The sequence below is a fragment of the Anolis sagrei genome, chromosome 2, assembly GCF_037176765.1.
Source record: "Anolis sagrei isolate rAnoSag1 chromosome 2, rAnoSag1.mat, whole genome shotgun sequence".
NCBI classification, from domain to species: Eukaryota; Metazoa; Chordata; class Lepidosauria; order Squamata; family Dactyloidae; genus Anolis; species Anolis sagrei.
The window spans coordinates 49,669,134-49,682,639 of record NC_090022.1 but is presented as its reverse complement, the minus strand read 5'-3'; the positions used below and the strand labels follow the sequence as shown (position 1 = coordinate 49,682,639).

The window sequence follows — 13,506 nt, the reverse complement described above, 5'->3', positions numbered from 1 at the left end:
GCAGCAACTTCCCGTCGCACATGGGGGGGGGGGGGGCAATGCCAGCTAGCTTGTAGAGTTTATCAACAGGTGTAGGTTTAAGACATCCTGTGATTATTCTGCATGTTTCATTAAACGCTATGTTCACCTGCTTCCACTACTCCTCATCACTCGGCAGTTGAGTAAGACAAGGCTAGGGCTGATGTTCTTATTAATTTTGGGCCTGCACCCCATGTGCTGCCAGTAAGTTTCTGCAGGATATTATTGTGTGCAGCTACTTTGTGTTTGGTGTGCAAGCAGTGTTTCCTATATGCTAGTGTTTGATCTAAGGTGACACCGAAATATTTAGGATGGAAACAATGTTCAAGCTCTGCTAACAAATTTGTGTAAATAAGTGGCATTCAGAAACCTTTGACTGTTGCCAAAGTTTTCATGACCCCAACATTGAGCCAAGAGACCCTGTTTGAGATTGAGAGCCACCATTTAAGAAGTCTAGACTTGGGTGGCTGTCCTCATTCCCCACTGCAGAAGGAAGCGGCTGAGGGTGAAAAGGAAGGGGCCTGAAGCTGTGAGGAATGGTGGGCGTTGCAGTCCAAAACACCTGGAGGGATGACCCAAGTTGGCCCATGCATGTGCTACTTCGCCCCACTCATTTGCATATGGTTTCTGATTGGCCAGCCTCAACATTCTCACACTCTGAAGCAGCTGAGGGGGAAAAGGAAGGGGCCTGAGGCTGTGAGGAATGGTGGGAGTTGGAGTCCAAAACATGTGGAGGGAAGACCTGAGTTGGCCCATGCATGTGCTACCTCGCCCCACTCATTTGCATATGGTGTCTAATTAGCCAGCCTCAACATTCTCACATTCTGAAGGGGCTGAGGGGGAAAAGAAAGGGGCCTGAGGCTGTGAGGAATGGTGGGCGTTGGAGTCCAAAACACCTGGAGGAAAGGCCCAAGTTGGCCCATGCCTGGTGCAGAAGCGCCCGAGGAGGTAGTGAGAGGGAGCTCCCCTTCTGGCACCGCCTGGCCTTCCAGCCTGGCTGCGGCCGGGGATCTTCCGCGAGTGTCAGGCAGCGCCCTGGAGGCTGCGAAGCAAGGTGTGGGCCGTGCTCCTTCCTCGAGGCGGGAGGCGGGGCCTGTGCTGCGCGTGACGTGGGCTCCCGAGGAAGAAGAAGAAGAAGAGGAGGAGGAGGAGAAGGAAGAGAAGGAGAAAGCCCCGAACTTGATTCCAAGCCTTGCAGCGTCGGAAGAAAGACTTAAGGGAGAGTGGGAAAGGGGAGGCAAGGAAGCAAAGGGAGAGCACGCCATGCCCGCGCTCTGAGAGAGCAAGAGAGCGGGAGAAGGAAAGCAAGCGAGAGAGGGCGAGCGAGCCCCCGATGCCCACTGGCGAAGGAGGAGCGCGTGGAGAGGGGCCTTTGGGCGAAGAGGCTCCCCTGGCCCTGGAGCCTGCCTCTTGATTAGGTCCCCGCCCAATCCCGAGGCCCCTTTTCTCCGGGCGCAGGTGACACACCCTCCCGGTTTCCGCCCCTCTCCTCCTGCCGCCCGACGCCCTTCGTGCAGGGAAGAAGAGGGAGGGCAAGGAAGGAAGGAAGGGAGAGAAGAAGGAGGGAAAAGAGGGCAACCCATGCCGGCGGAGGGCGAGGGGAGGAGGACGAGGTGGAGGCGGAACTGGTTTGGTCTCTCTGCTCCGGAGTGAAAAGGCATCATCCAGCGGCAGAAACCAGGCACCAAGCCGAGCCATTCCCGGTGGCTGCTCCTCCTCCTTCTGCTTCTCCTCCTCCTGCCTTCCCCAGCTCTGAAAATCAAGCAAGGAGAGCTCGAAGGGCTGCGGGCTCAGCTTCCCAACGATGTCCTCTCAAGCCAAGTTCAAGAAAGACAAAGAGATCATCGCGGAGTATGAAACTCAAGTCAAAGGTGCGTCTTGCCTTGCCTCCTTCCCTCCTTGCCCCTGTGGTCCTTCACTCAGCCTTCCTCTTCATCGCGCATCTCATGGTTGACCGTGGCATCCTCGACCTCTTTTGCCAGCCGAGAGGTTGTGTGTGTTTGTCTTTCTCTCTGTGTGTGTGGATTTGCTATACGGGGCTAGCCAGAGCTGCATTGCAGCTGTGTGAATGGGTTCTCGATTTGTGTGTGTGTGTTAGGTAAGGTTTAGAGGCAGATGGATAGATCCCCAGTTGTTTCCCCTCCTCTCCTCTCCATCTCTGCTTTCCATCCCCATTGTGGTGCATCCATCTGCAGATCATCTCTCTCCAGGGTGGATTGGCATGTCGCCTTTGGTGAGGGTGGAGGCGTGGAAAAAGACCCCCCTTCTGCAAAAGGCTCCCTCAAGTGATGCTTGTTTTACCCCCCCCCCCCCACCTTAAGTAGCATTTAGGGAAGGGCATCTTATCTCCCTGGGTGTCTGTGCAAGGGAGGATATTTTCAGCACTCCTCTTTTCTTAAATTATTCAGGTTATATATACATACATACATATTTATTCTCATTTACTTGAGCACTCAAGTCATTTCACTCAAGGGAGTGGGAAGGGCTCGCCCGTGAGGTTGAAAGCAAACAATTCCTGGGTTAGTGTGAGTTTTCCGGGCTGTATGGTCATGCTCTTGAAGCATTCTCTCCTGACGTTTCACCTGCATCTGTGGCAGAGGTTGTGACATCCCCCCCCCTCCACACACACACAATCTGTGGATATTCCATTGATATATAAACCCCACTTGCCTAGTTTCCAACAGACCTCACACCCTCTGAGGATGCTTGCCATAGATGCAGGTGAACATTGGGAGAGAATGCTTCTGGAACATGGCCATACAGCCCAGAAAATTCACAGCAACCCAGTGATTCTGGCCATGAAAGCCTTTGACAGCACAAGCAATTCCTGCTAATACTGAAAGCTGGCAGCATTTAGGCTGATTTAGGTGTATTTCTAGGGCTGGTTCCGCACTGCCAAATAATGCTCAGCGTAAAGCCACACCATGCAGTTTGAACTACATTGAACTGCATTATAGGGTTCTCCATTGACCATCTAATGCAGTGTAGAACCAGCCTGGGTCACCAAACCTTTGCCGCTCAGACACACCCTTGGGGGAAGTGCTGCTTTAAGAGGGTGGCATCATATAGCTTGTTTTTTGGTGTAACCTTTACTACTGTCACTGTCTTTTCTGTGTTAAGCAACACCCCAGGCAGAACATAAAACCACAATTTTCATTGCATTTCTTGTGTTGAAGCAAGCATTTGAGAGCATATATAATACAAGATTATATATATATACACACATATAGATATGCTTGTTTTTTTTCTCTTTTCCCTAATGAGAAACCAAGGCCCCTGAGATGTAATAACCTAAACATGGAGCTGGCTGTGCACCAGGCATTGTACTGCTTGCAAAGGGGCTAATATGACAGGCGTTATCAGCATCCACTTATGTGTTCCTAATCCTCGGATTGTCGAGGGAGTTAATGCTGAAAGAGCAGCGGTTTGGTCCCTTCTCCAGACATAGACGTTGTGTTGATGGGGAGTAGTGCCAACATGGTGTAAAAGAGGTTTTGGTGGAAAGTTTGGTTGCTGATATATCACTGAGTACCATCCGTCTCCTCTTCCCTGTTATTGATCCAATTTTAATGTGGCTGTGGCAGCGTACGCAGCAAGCTTCAGCCTTGCAAAACTGTATTGATGCTCTTCTGAAAACCAAGAGGTTTATTTTTGGGAAGGGGAGGGGGAAGGGAAAGCATGAATAATAAGGTGTATTCTTCAACAGCTCTAATGACATACAGAGCAAGCAAGGATTGGGCTGCTGTGCCTCTCTAGATGGTGTTGGCATTTAATTCAACCTCAATACCCAATAGCCAGGGGTGAATGAATATATACAACATATTTCGAGGGTCACAGTTTTCTCACCTCTGATACATTATACTGTACAAAAATAAAACTTTTCAGGCTGGTGCATGGATTTTGCAGCATAGATTGATGTATGTAACTGGTTGTGTGCAGAAAAGGGAGGCCTGCCGTTCAATCAAAATGGCTTGACTCCATGTAGGGAACAGCTGAATCCTTGCTCTGCATACTCTGTGACAGAAGAGAATACATAAACGAGCCTCTGCAGATGCCGTTCCATTTTACTCTCTAGAATACAAACAAAAACCTGGCTCTCTTGATTTACATGGAAGTCCCCCCCCCCCCCAATTAAAATCCAGGAAAGCAAGATCTTTCTGGTTACCATGAAATACAAGTTCTCTTATCTCTTGCAATTGTTTATGGGTGTCCTCTACTAGTTCCTGCAGGAAACTTCTCAATCTGCTGCTGTTGTCATAATATTGTGCTTTAGTCAGCGGTTACTTCAGAGCCAGTAGCTGAGTGGCTTGCAGCATTCATTCTGTATGTGTAGGTTCACTAAAGGCTGCACACCATTGAAAGTAGGGCTGAATCGCATTTTAATCTATGAATACATTTGCTTAGAAATGATGAAAGTGGGGTGCATATGGGATAGAAGTCCTATCAGTAGAGCACACTTTCAAAATCAAATCAAATACTAATTGTGTCACAGAAATAAGACCAGGACATTCTTTCGGCTGCAGAACTTAGATTGGCGAGTTTCACACCCTATTGTGTCCCAGAGTCCAGCCATATAACCCAGAATATCAAGGGAGAAAATCACACAATATCTGCTTTGAATTAGGTTACCTGAGTCCACTTTGCCATATATTCCAGTTCATAGCAGAAAATGTGGGATTTCATTTAGTTGTGTGGAAGGGCCCCCAGATGATTTAAATAGATTTGCCCTCTACTTGCATTAGTAGAGAGTTGGGGGTTGCTCTTGACTTTTAATTTTATGCCTTTGTGTGCGCACTCTGCATTCTTAGTATTTTCATTGCAGGCTTTGAACACTGATTGGCTGTCACCACGCATACTGCTGTGTGCCAATTATCATCTGCTTGCATAAAATTCAGACAGTCTTAATATTATTGTGGCCTATATCGCAATCTGATGTGGTGGACTAGGATTTTTTTTCCTACAGAGTGTCAGATATCAGCACCATATTAGTGTACATTTAGGATCTTTTCCCCTTCAGTATGTCAGATACCAGCACCATATTAGGTCCTTTTGTCTACATTTAGTTCTTACTTTCCAGGAAATTCTTAAGGGACTGTAGAACCATAGAGTGGACAGGGGCCTCATGGGCCAATAGTGTATAAGATCAGCTTAAAGCATCCCCAGGAGAGAGCTTTCTAGCCTCTGTTTGGAGGCATCCAGAGAAAGAGATCCCACCACCTCTCTAGGTCAGTGGTTCTCAACCTTCCTAATGCCATGACCCCTTAATACAGTTCCTCATGTTGTGGTGACCCCCAAATTATTTTCATTGCTATTTCATAACAAATCCTTCATATTCTCAAATTTGAATATTGGTGGGGTTGGGGGCATTGATTTTGCCATTTGGAAGTCGTAGTTGCTGGGATTTATAGTTCACCTACAATCAAAGAGCATTCTGAACTCCACCAACGATGGAATTGAACCAAACTTGGCACACGGAACTCTATTGACCAACATAAAATACTGGAAGGGTTTGGTGGGCATTGACCTTGACTTTTGAAGTTGTAGTTCACTTACATCCAGAGAGCACTGTAGACTCCAACAATAATGAATCCGATGGACCAAACTTGGCTCAAATACTCAATATGCCCAAATATGAACACTGGTGGAGTTTGGGGAAAATATACCTTGGCATTTGGGAGCTGTAGTTGCTGGAATGTATAGTTCACTTATAGTCAAAGAGCTCCTTGAACTCCACCAATGATAGATTTGGGCCAAACTTCCCACACAGAATCCCCATGATTAACAGAAAATACTGGAGGTATTTGGGAGGAATTGACAGTGATTTAGGGGAGATGTAGTTCACCTACCACCGGAGGGCACTGTGTTCCTAAGACCATCAGAAATATGTGTTTTCTGATGGTCTTTGGTGATCCCTCTAACTCCCCTCTCATGACCCCTCCATGGGTCCCGATCCCCAGGTTGAGAAACTCTGCTCTAGGTCATCGATTCCATGGCCGATCAACTCTTACTACCATGAAGATCATCCAAATGTTCAGTCTCAGGTTGTCCTCCTATAATTAAAATTGTTAGACTTGGACCTTTCTTCTGGGGCAGACTTTCAGTCTTCTCTTCACTAAGTTGAAAGTGTCCACTTTCTTGAACTTTCTTGAACTTTTCCTCTTTTCATCATCGTTGCTGTGCTCTGATTCCACCCCACTTTTTTTATATCCTTCTAGAAATCTGTCATCCAGAACTGGACTTGCAGCCAGTGGCTCAGGGACTGGAACTGGTTTCAGGGCCTACCACTTTGAGTAGCACAAATTTTATATGGCTTTATATGGCTTTAACTACATGTGTTCTGTTGGATGGATGACAATATCTGAGATTAAAATAGTTGAAGTGAAGATGCAGCTTTTCTGATGCCCTGTCTTGAGGCTGCAGTATGAAAATAGGAAGTGAGAAGGCAAGCTAGTTTATATCTGTTTACTTCAATGTGCCCTTGTCATTGTTGGTTGTAATACCACCTCTTGTGGTTTGAACTTGGGCTCTAGAATAGCAAGCACCAGTTGTCAGATTCTGGGAGAACTTCCTGTCTCAGGTCAATGTGACTTTGAATATTAACAACCATGGTATTCGCCATATCTGATGTGGATAGCAGTCTTGAAATCAAAGTTAATTGTCATGACATTTTTCATATTCCATACCTGTTGCAAAGAAGTCAGTGACCACTCCCATAGTACATAATGGAGAAGCATGCAAAGTGGTGTCACAATGGGACAGTCAGAAGTATAATGGCATTTTCCTGCACCAGTTGAGTCCTTGCAATGCGTTCCCACCTGTGATCAACAATGGTGGTGTGCTGGTAGGGAGACACAAGTTAAAAGTTCCAGTCTGTGCAGTAAGGTGTCTGGTTGGGTATACCATTAGGGTTGTGGCATAAGTCACATAATCTTTCCCTCCCTCTTGTGCTGGACATAATATCTTTTCCTTAATTCTCATCTGTCACCAACAGGATATACTGCACTTGACATATTGACAAATACTCTTGATATATTGTTGCTTTGGATTGACAAGGAATGCGGAGTTGTTTTGTTAACAGGATTTGTGTGTCTGAGTGTCTCTGACACACTGTTTAATTCCTGAGTTGGAAAAGGGACTATGGTGCCATCTCTCATCCAATTGTCCTTGTTTCCGCTAACCCAAATCTACCTGTTAAAGTGCCTAGCTTTGGTTGGTGTTGACTTATTCTGAATGTTCCGATTGAGGCTCAACGGCCCCCCCCCCAACAAAAACCCACCTGCTCTGGGAGACTTCTAGAACTGGTTTGTAGACTTTGAGATAATGAGTTTCTCCTCGGTTGGGGGGAAAAAAGCTTCTGGAAGTTGGTGATCTGATGTTATTTGCTCTCCTGTCGTCGGGTAAAGATTATTTTATTTGAATAGACATTTGGTTGACTAACTGGGCTGTAAAGTCTTTTAATAGTGTATATGCTGTACTTTCATTGTTGTTGTCATGTCTTAAAATGATTTTAAAGTGCTGATGTTTTAATATGGTAGTTTATTTAATTGTATTTTTAAATAAAGCTTTAAAACTGTTCCTTATTATAAATAATAATAAAACTTTATTTATACCCCGCCACCATCTCTCCGAAGGGACTCAGGGCAGCTCACAAAATCACCCAAAGGTGCAAATAAACAAAATACAATACATGCATAAATAAAATCACAATAACAATAAACAGACAGCATAAAGGTCATCAAATGCTAATCAAGGTGGTCAGTTGAAACATTCACATCTACCTCCAACAGACAAGAGTTATTTCTCCCACCCTGGACATTCCACAGATATATAAACCCAATTTTCCTAGTTTATATCAGACCTCCCAACCTCTGAGTATGTCTGTCATAGATGCAGGCAAAACGTCAGGAGAGAATGCTTCTAGAACATGGCCATATAGCCCTAAAAACCTACAACAACCCAGCGATTCTGGCCATGAAAGCCTTCGACAAGATAGCATAAAATCATAAAACCCTACTAGTTAAAATCAATAAAATGCAACAGTAGCTGCAGATATAAAAGAAGTTGCAATCAATATCTGACCATAAAGTGTGAGGTGACATAGTCATTCAGTCCGCAAGTATAATAATTAAGGATTCCTAAATAAGGTCAAAGGCCCGTTTGAAGAGCTGTGCCTACAAAATTGGTTCAAAACACTTGGAGAGTAGGGGCTAATCTGATCTCTTGGGGGGGGGGGGCATTCCAAGGCCGGGGGGCACCCCCGAGAAGGCCCTCTTTCTCGTCCCCACCAACTGCGCTTGAGACGGAGGTGGGACCAAGAGGAGGGCCTCCCCAGCAGATCTTAGAGCCCACACTGGTTCATAGAAGAAGATGCGCTCTTGAATACAGGCTGGACCTGAAGCGTATTGGGCTTTATACATAGGTAATAACCTGTACTTCTAATTGACTCCGGAAACTTGTCGGCAGCCAGTGGTGCTGTTTTAATAGGGGCATCATATACTCTCTAGAATTAGCCCCAGTTAGTAATCTGGTGGCTGATCTTTGCACTAATTGCAGTTTCTGAGTCATTTTCGAAGGCAGCCCCATGTAGAGTGTGTTACAGTAGTCCATTCTCGATGTAACTAAGACCACTGTGGCCAAGTCAGGCTTTTCGAGGTACAGTTGGAAATGTCTGATGCACAGCCCATGTCAGGAGATAAGTAGAACTTAAAATAGACCAGTGGTTTTCAACCTGTGGCTCCCCAGGTGTTTTGGCCTACAACTCCATGAAATCCCAGCCAGTTTGCCAACTGCAAGAACTTCTGGGAGCTGAAGGCCAAAACATCTGGGGACCCACAGGTTGAGAACCACTGAAATAGATGGATAAAATGTATTTCTTTCTTTCCTCATGCAATTTTTGGTGTCTCCAAAATAAATAAATAAATCCAACATCTGTTCTGTCCTTTGCCAATATAGCATTCTGTTATTTTCTGTAGATTTCTGGCTGTAGGCAGGATTTAAAAAGCCACATTAAAAAAATGTCCTCTGGGGAATGTGGCTTGTGTTGGCTGTTATGATGAGCTCCTGTGCTTTCAAATGTGTGATGCCATCAATGGATCTGTACCCTGTTAATATGCCAGAAGTGTTACAGGGTTTCTATTACTTTGGTAGTTGTTGAGGAAACATCTTGGACAATAATACCAAATGTCATCTAGGTACTGACTTTGTGCCTTTTGAATTTATGTATTTTGAACTTGTCTGCTAGTTTGTTAAGATCTTCCTATATGATTGGGTTAGTGGATTTGATGGCAAGTCTCAACAGGCCCAAACAGTTCTTGGAGGCCAAAAACAGCAGTTTTTTAAAAAGTAGTCAGCTTCATGGAGCTGAAAAGGGCTAAAGTCCTCACATGACATCTAATTCCTATTACTTTTGGTGTCACAGTGGCAAGTTGTTCGAGGAGAAAGTAATCAGATAAAGGCCTGTTGTACCTCAGTGTAAGTGTGGTTATTAGAGTGAAGCATGGAGACACTAGTTACCTTGGATCCTGCTCTAGAAGAAAATAATCATATATGAATTAATTAAATAAAAACAATAAGTATAATTAAATAAAAACAATAGTATAAGATGCAGACATCTGCATAGAGGTTTTGATTATTAATTTATTTAATTCAACTCTTTTCCAGTGTGAAGTATATGGAGTACTTTCTCTGCAGCATTCCTCCCTCTTCCTCTCCTCCAGTGATATGAGGTATCTTTCTTATAGGTGTAAAAGAGTCTGGAGGCTTTTAACATCCTCATCAAAGGAGGCAATCTAGACAATAGGATTTAGAGATTATGAGGATAGTGGTTTTCATTGGGTAGTGGGTTAGGCTGTACAATAAGGTTAATGTGTGTGAGAAATTCTTCAAGGAGATAAAGATACTGGTTGGCAGGAAATGGTATCTCACTTTTTCTAGTAACCATGTAGTAATATGTTTATTTTGGTAATGTGATTAAACAGTTCTTCTTAATGCCTTGGTTAAAATATTCCCCACTGTGATATGTGACACACTGTATGGAAACTTTCCTTTGGTTGCATCTAAGGGAAGAAGATTCAATAACAAAGAACTGCCAGTTGAGATTTGAATGCCTGTTAAGCGTGTATGTGAGTGAAAGATGCTTTAAAATTCCTTCATGGAATGCACATGGAGCAACCAACATATTATTTACATATGGTGGTTCTACTTGGAGAAAAATTATTGCTGCATACTATCTCTCTGTGTGTTGTAATGTGTACTATAAGTACAATAAGAAAATATCTGCTCAAAGTTGAAAGGAATGTGCTGACTTCTAATTGCCACAGAAGTTGATCAATGCACTTTATTGTGTGAATTGAGGCCTTAATAATGCTGGAAATTGGGGAACTTTCCATGAGGATGTCACTTCCAGTGACACAAAGTTAGTCTAAACAAGCTTACCAGTACTTTCTTTCCACTGGGCAAACACATGGGGCAAAGGATGCCTTCTTTATTGTCTTGTGTCTTCTTGGTTGGTAATCTGATGAAGAGTTTCCCAAGTATTGGTAGATTTAGCCTTGTGGACTTTAGGTGTTTTTTTAATTGCAATTCTTATCAACGTACACCAGTGACAAGGCTGGCTAGGCTCATGAGAGTTTCAGTTCAACATCCCCTCAAGGATTACAAATTGTCTTGATCTGGTGTGGACTAATACAGAAGGGACTCAGCTTTACTAACATTGATATTAACAAAAGGAAAAAGAATATGTGACAATATTATATCAGGACAATATGTAATATTGTCATATTATTTCCCTCTGTGTTACTATAAGTGAAAAATAGGTAACAAAAATGATTCATTTCCATTGGTCACAAGACTCGTTTATTTTAAAAGATGAGGCCAAACAAAATGAGAAAGAAATTACATTGAGAATTCAAGTCTGTATGCAATTCCCACACAAGATACAGAAGACCTGGATAGGGCAATTTTTAGTGTTTCTTTTTGAAAGGGTATGTTTTGCATTTATTCATTTACCTCCCAGCATAAACACAAGAAGATGATAGACTATCAATTTAAATATATTTATAAACAAATGATAATATAGATGAGTTTCCTATATCTAAAGGAACAAGGAACTGCCAGAACAGTTGCTGAAAAGCTCAGGAAATTTAGGGTTGGCGTGGCCAGAGTTGTCGATCAGTGGCTGGAGGTGAACCACAATTAACTCTAGCAAGTCAAAAAAGCACTGAAAACAAAGAATATAGAGCTGAAAATGTAGTCCGTTGGAAGCCAAGGAACAAAGCCAATAGAGGCTGAAAGCTGGCAGTGTGGAAACTTATGTAGAGCATATACAATCAACCATTTACATTTGGTTAGGGGCACAGGAACCAGATGAAAGTGAAAAACTGTGACTAAATATATTTTTGGGTCTTCCAGCATGACACTAGAATAATAGAATCATAGAATCAAAGAGTTGGAAGAGACCTCATGGGCCATCCAGTCCAACCCCCTGCCAAGAAGCAGGAATATTGCATTCAAATCACCCCTGACAAATGGCCATCCAGCCTCTGCTTAAAAACTTCCAAAGAAGGAGCCTCCACCACACTCTGGGGCAGAGAGTTCCACTGCTGAACGGCTCTCACAGTCAGGAAGTTCTTCCTAATGTTCAGATGGAATCTCCTCTCTTGTAGTTTGAAGCCATTGTTCCGCGTCCTAGTCTCCAAGGAAGCAGAAAACAAGCTTGCTCCCTCCTCCCTGTGGCTTCCTCTCACATATTTATACATGGCTATCATATCTCCTCTCAGCCTTCTCTTCTTCAGGCTAAACATGCCCAGTTCCCTAAGCCGCTCCTCATAGGGCTTGTTCTTCAGACCCTTGATCATTTTAGTCGCCCTCCTCTGGACACATTCCAGCTTGTCAATATCTCTCTTGAATTGTGGTGCCCAGAATTGGACACAATATTCCAGATGTGGTCTAACCAAAGCAGAATAGAGGGGTAGCATTACTTCCTTAGATCTAGACACTATGCTCCTATTGATGCAGGCCAAAATCCCATTGGCTTTTTTTGCCGCCACATCACATTGTTGGCTCATGTTTAACTTGTTGTCTACGAGGACTCCAAGATCTTTTTCACACGTACTGCTCTCGAGCCAGGCGTCCCCCATTCTGTATCTTTGCATTTCATTTTTTCTGCCAAAGTGGAGTATCTTGCATTTGTCACTGTTGAACTTCATTTTGTTAGTTTTGGCCCATCTCTCTAATCTGTCAAGATCGTTTTGAATTCTGCTCCTGTCCTCTGGAGTATTGGCTATCCCTCCCAATTTGGTGTCATCTGCAAACTTGATGATCATGCCTTCTAGCCCTTCATCTAAGTCATTAATAAAGATGTTGAACAGGACCGGGCCCAGGACGGAACCCTGCGGCACTCCGCTCGTCACTTCTTTCCAAGATGAAGAGGAAGCACTCTCTGTGTTCGTCCACTTAACCAATTACAGATCCACCTCACCGTAGTTTTGCCTAGCCCACATTGGACTAGTTTCCTTGCCAGAAGGTCATGGGGGACCTTGTCGAAGGCCTTACTGAAATCCAGGTACGCTACATCCACGGCATTCCCCGCATCTACCCAGCTTGTAGCTCTATCGAAGAAAGAGATCACTATGTTTGACTTTCCCTGGAAGCTGAGTATAGAATCATACTGGAGGACCTAGAGAACCAGAGAGAGAGAGAGAGAGAGAGAGAGATAGTCTCTTGAAATCTCTAGGTCCTGCAGCATGATCAAAGGATGTGGGCCATAGAACAATACTGGAGGACCTAGAGATTCCCGAGAGAACATTTTTAGTCAAATCCTTGAATAACCAAATCTGCAAAAGTTAAAATCACAAATATGGAACTAGGTAGCTCTCAGGGCCCTTCCACACAGCCATATATTCTTATCAAGGCAGAAAATCCCACAAACCTGTTTTGAACTGGGTGATCTGAGTCCACACTGTCATGTATTCCAGTTCAAAAGAGATAATGTGGGGTTTTATTTAACTCTGTAGAAGGGGCCTCAGTCTTGTTAATGGCACAGTCTTGTGGGGCCTCATGTGTGATATCTGGATCTCCAAGAAATAAGAAAAGTGTATTATAAATATACTAAATTCCTTATACACTTGTAAGTTATTTTCTATATATGGAGTGTGAGAGCTGGCATGCCTGTTTATGCTTTACTAACCAAGGTGTTGGGGCAAAAGGATGAACACTGCTGTCTGCTGGAAGCTGACACAAACATCTCTGGAATGTCTATTTTCTTTGTCAAGGCTGAGATGACACTTGGTTCACAAAATTGTGCGTATGAATAAAATAATAGCTCTTCTGAAGCCAGAATCACATTGTTTTTCTGGTTTTGATGACACATATTTATCATAACAGATGTTATATTGGCAAAGACATTTCCTCCTGTATATGAGATTATGGAATGATTCTTTTTCTTGTTAGGGAATGTTTGTGACTAGTGTTTTTTAAAATTAAAAACAC

General features: G+C 43.7%; 1 protein-coding gene across 6 annotated transcripts in view; it reads left to right on the top strand.

The window, feature by feature from the left end:
- The first annotated feature begins 1,109 nt into the window (after window positions 1-1,109).
- The window catches only part of SRGAP3 (SLIT-ROBO Rho GTPase activating protein 3), a 214,210-nt gene continuing 201,813 nt past the window's right edge, over window positions 1,110-13,506 (top strand). For 5 of the 6 annotated variants that reach the window (XM_060766282.2, XM_060766281.2, XM_060766279.2 and 2 more), the window contains exon 1: window positions 1,111-1,889. In XM_060766282.2, coding sequence (XP_060622265.2) covers window positions 1,823-1,889 — 67 coding nt within the window. In that variant the 5' untranslated portion in view covers window positions 1,111-1,822. Of the gene's footprint in view, window positions 1,890-13,506 lie in introns of all 6 variants that reach the window. The other variant, XM_060766278.2, reaches the window with a different exon arrangement.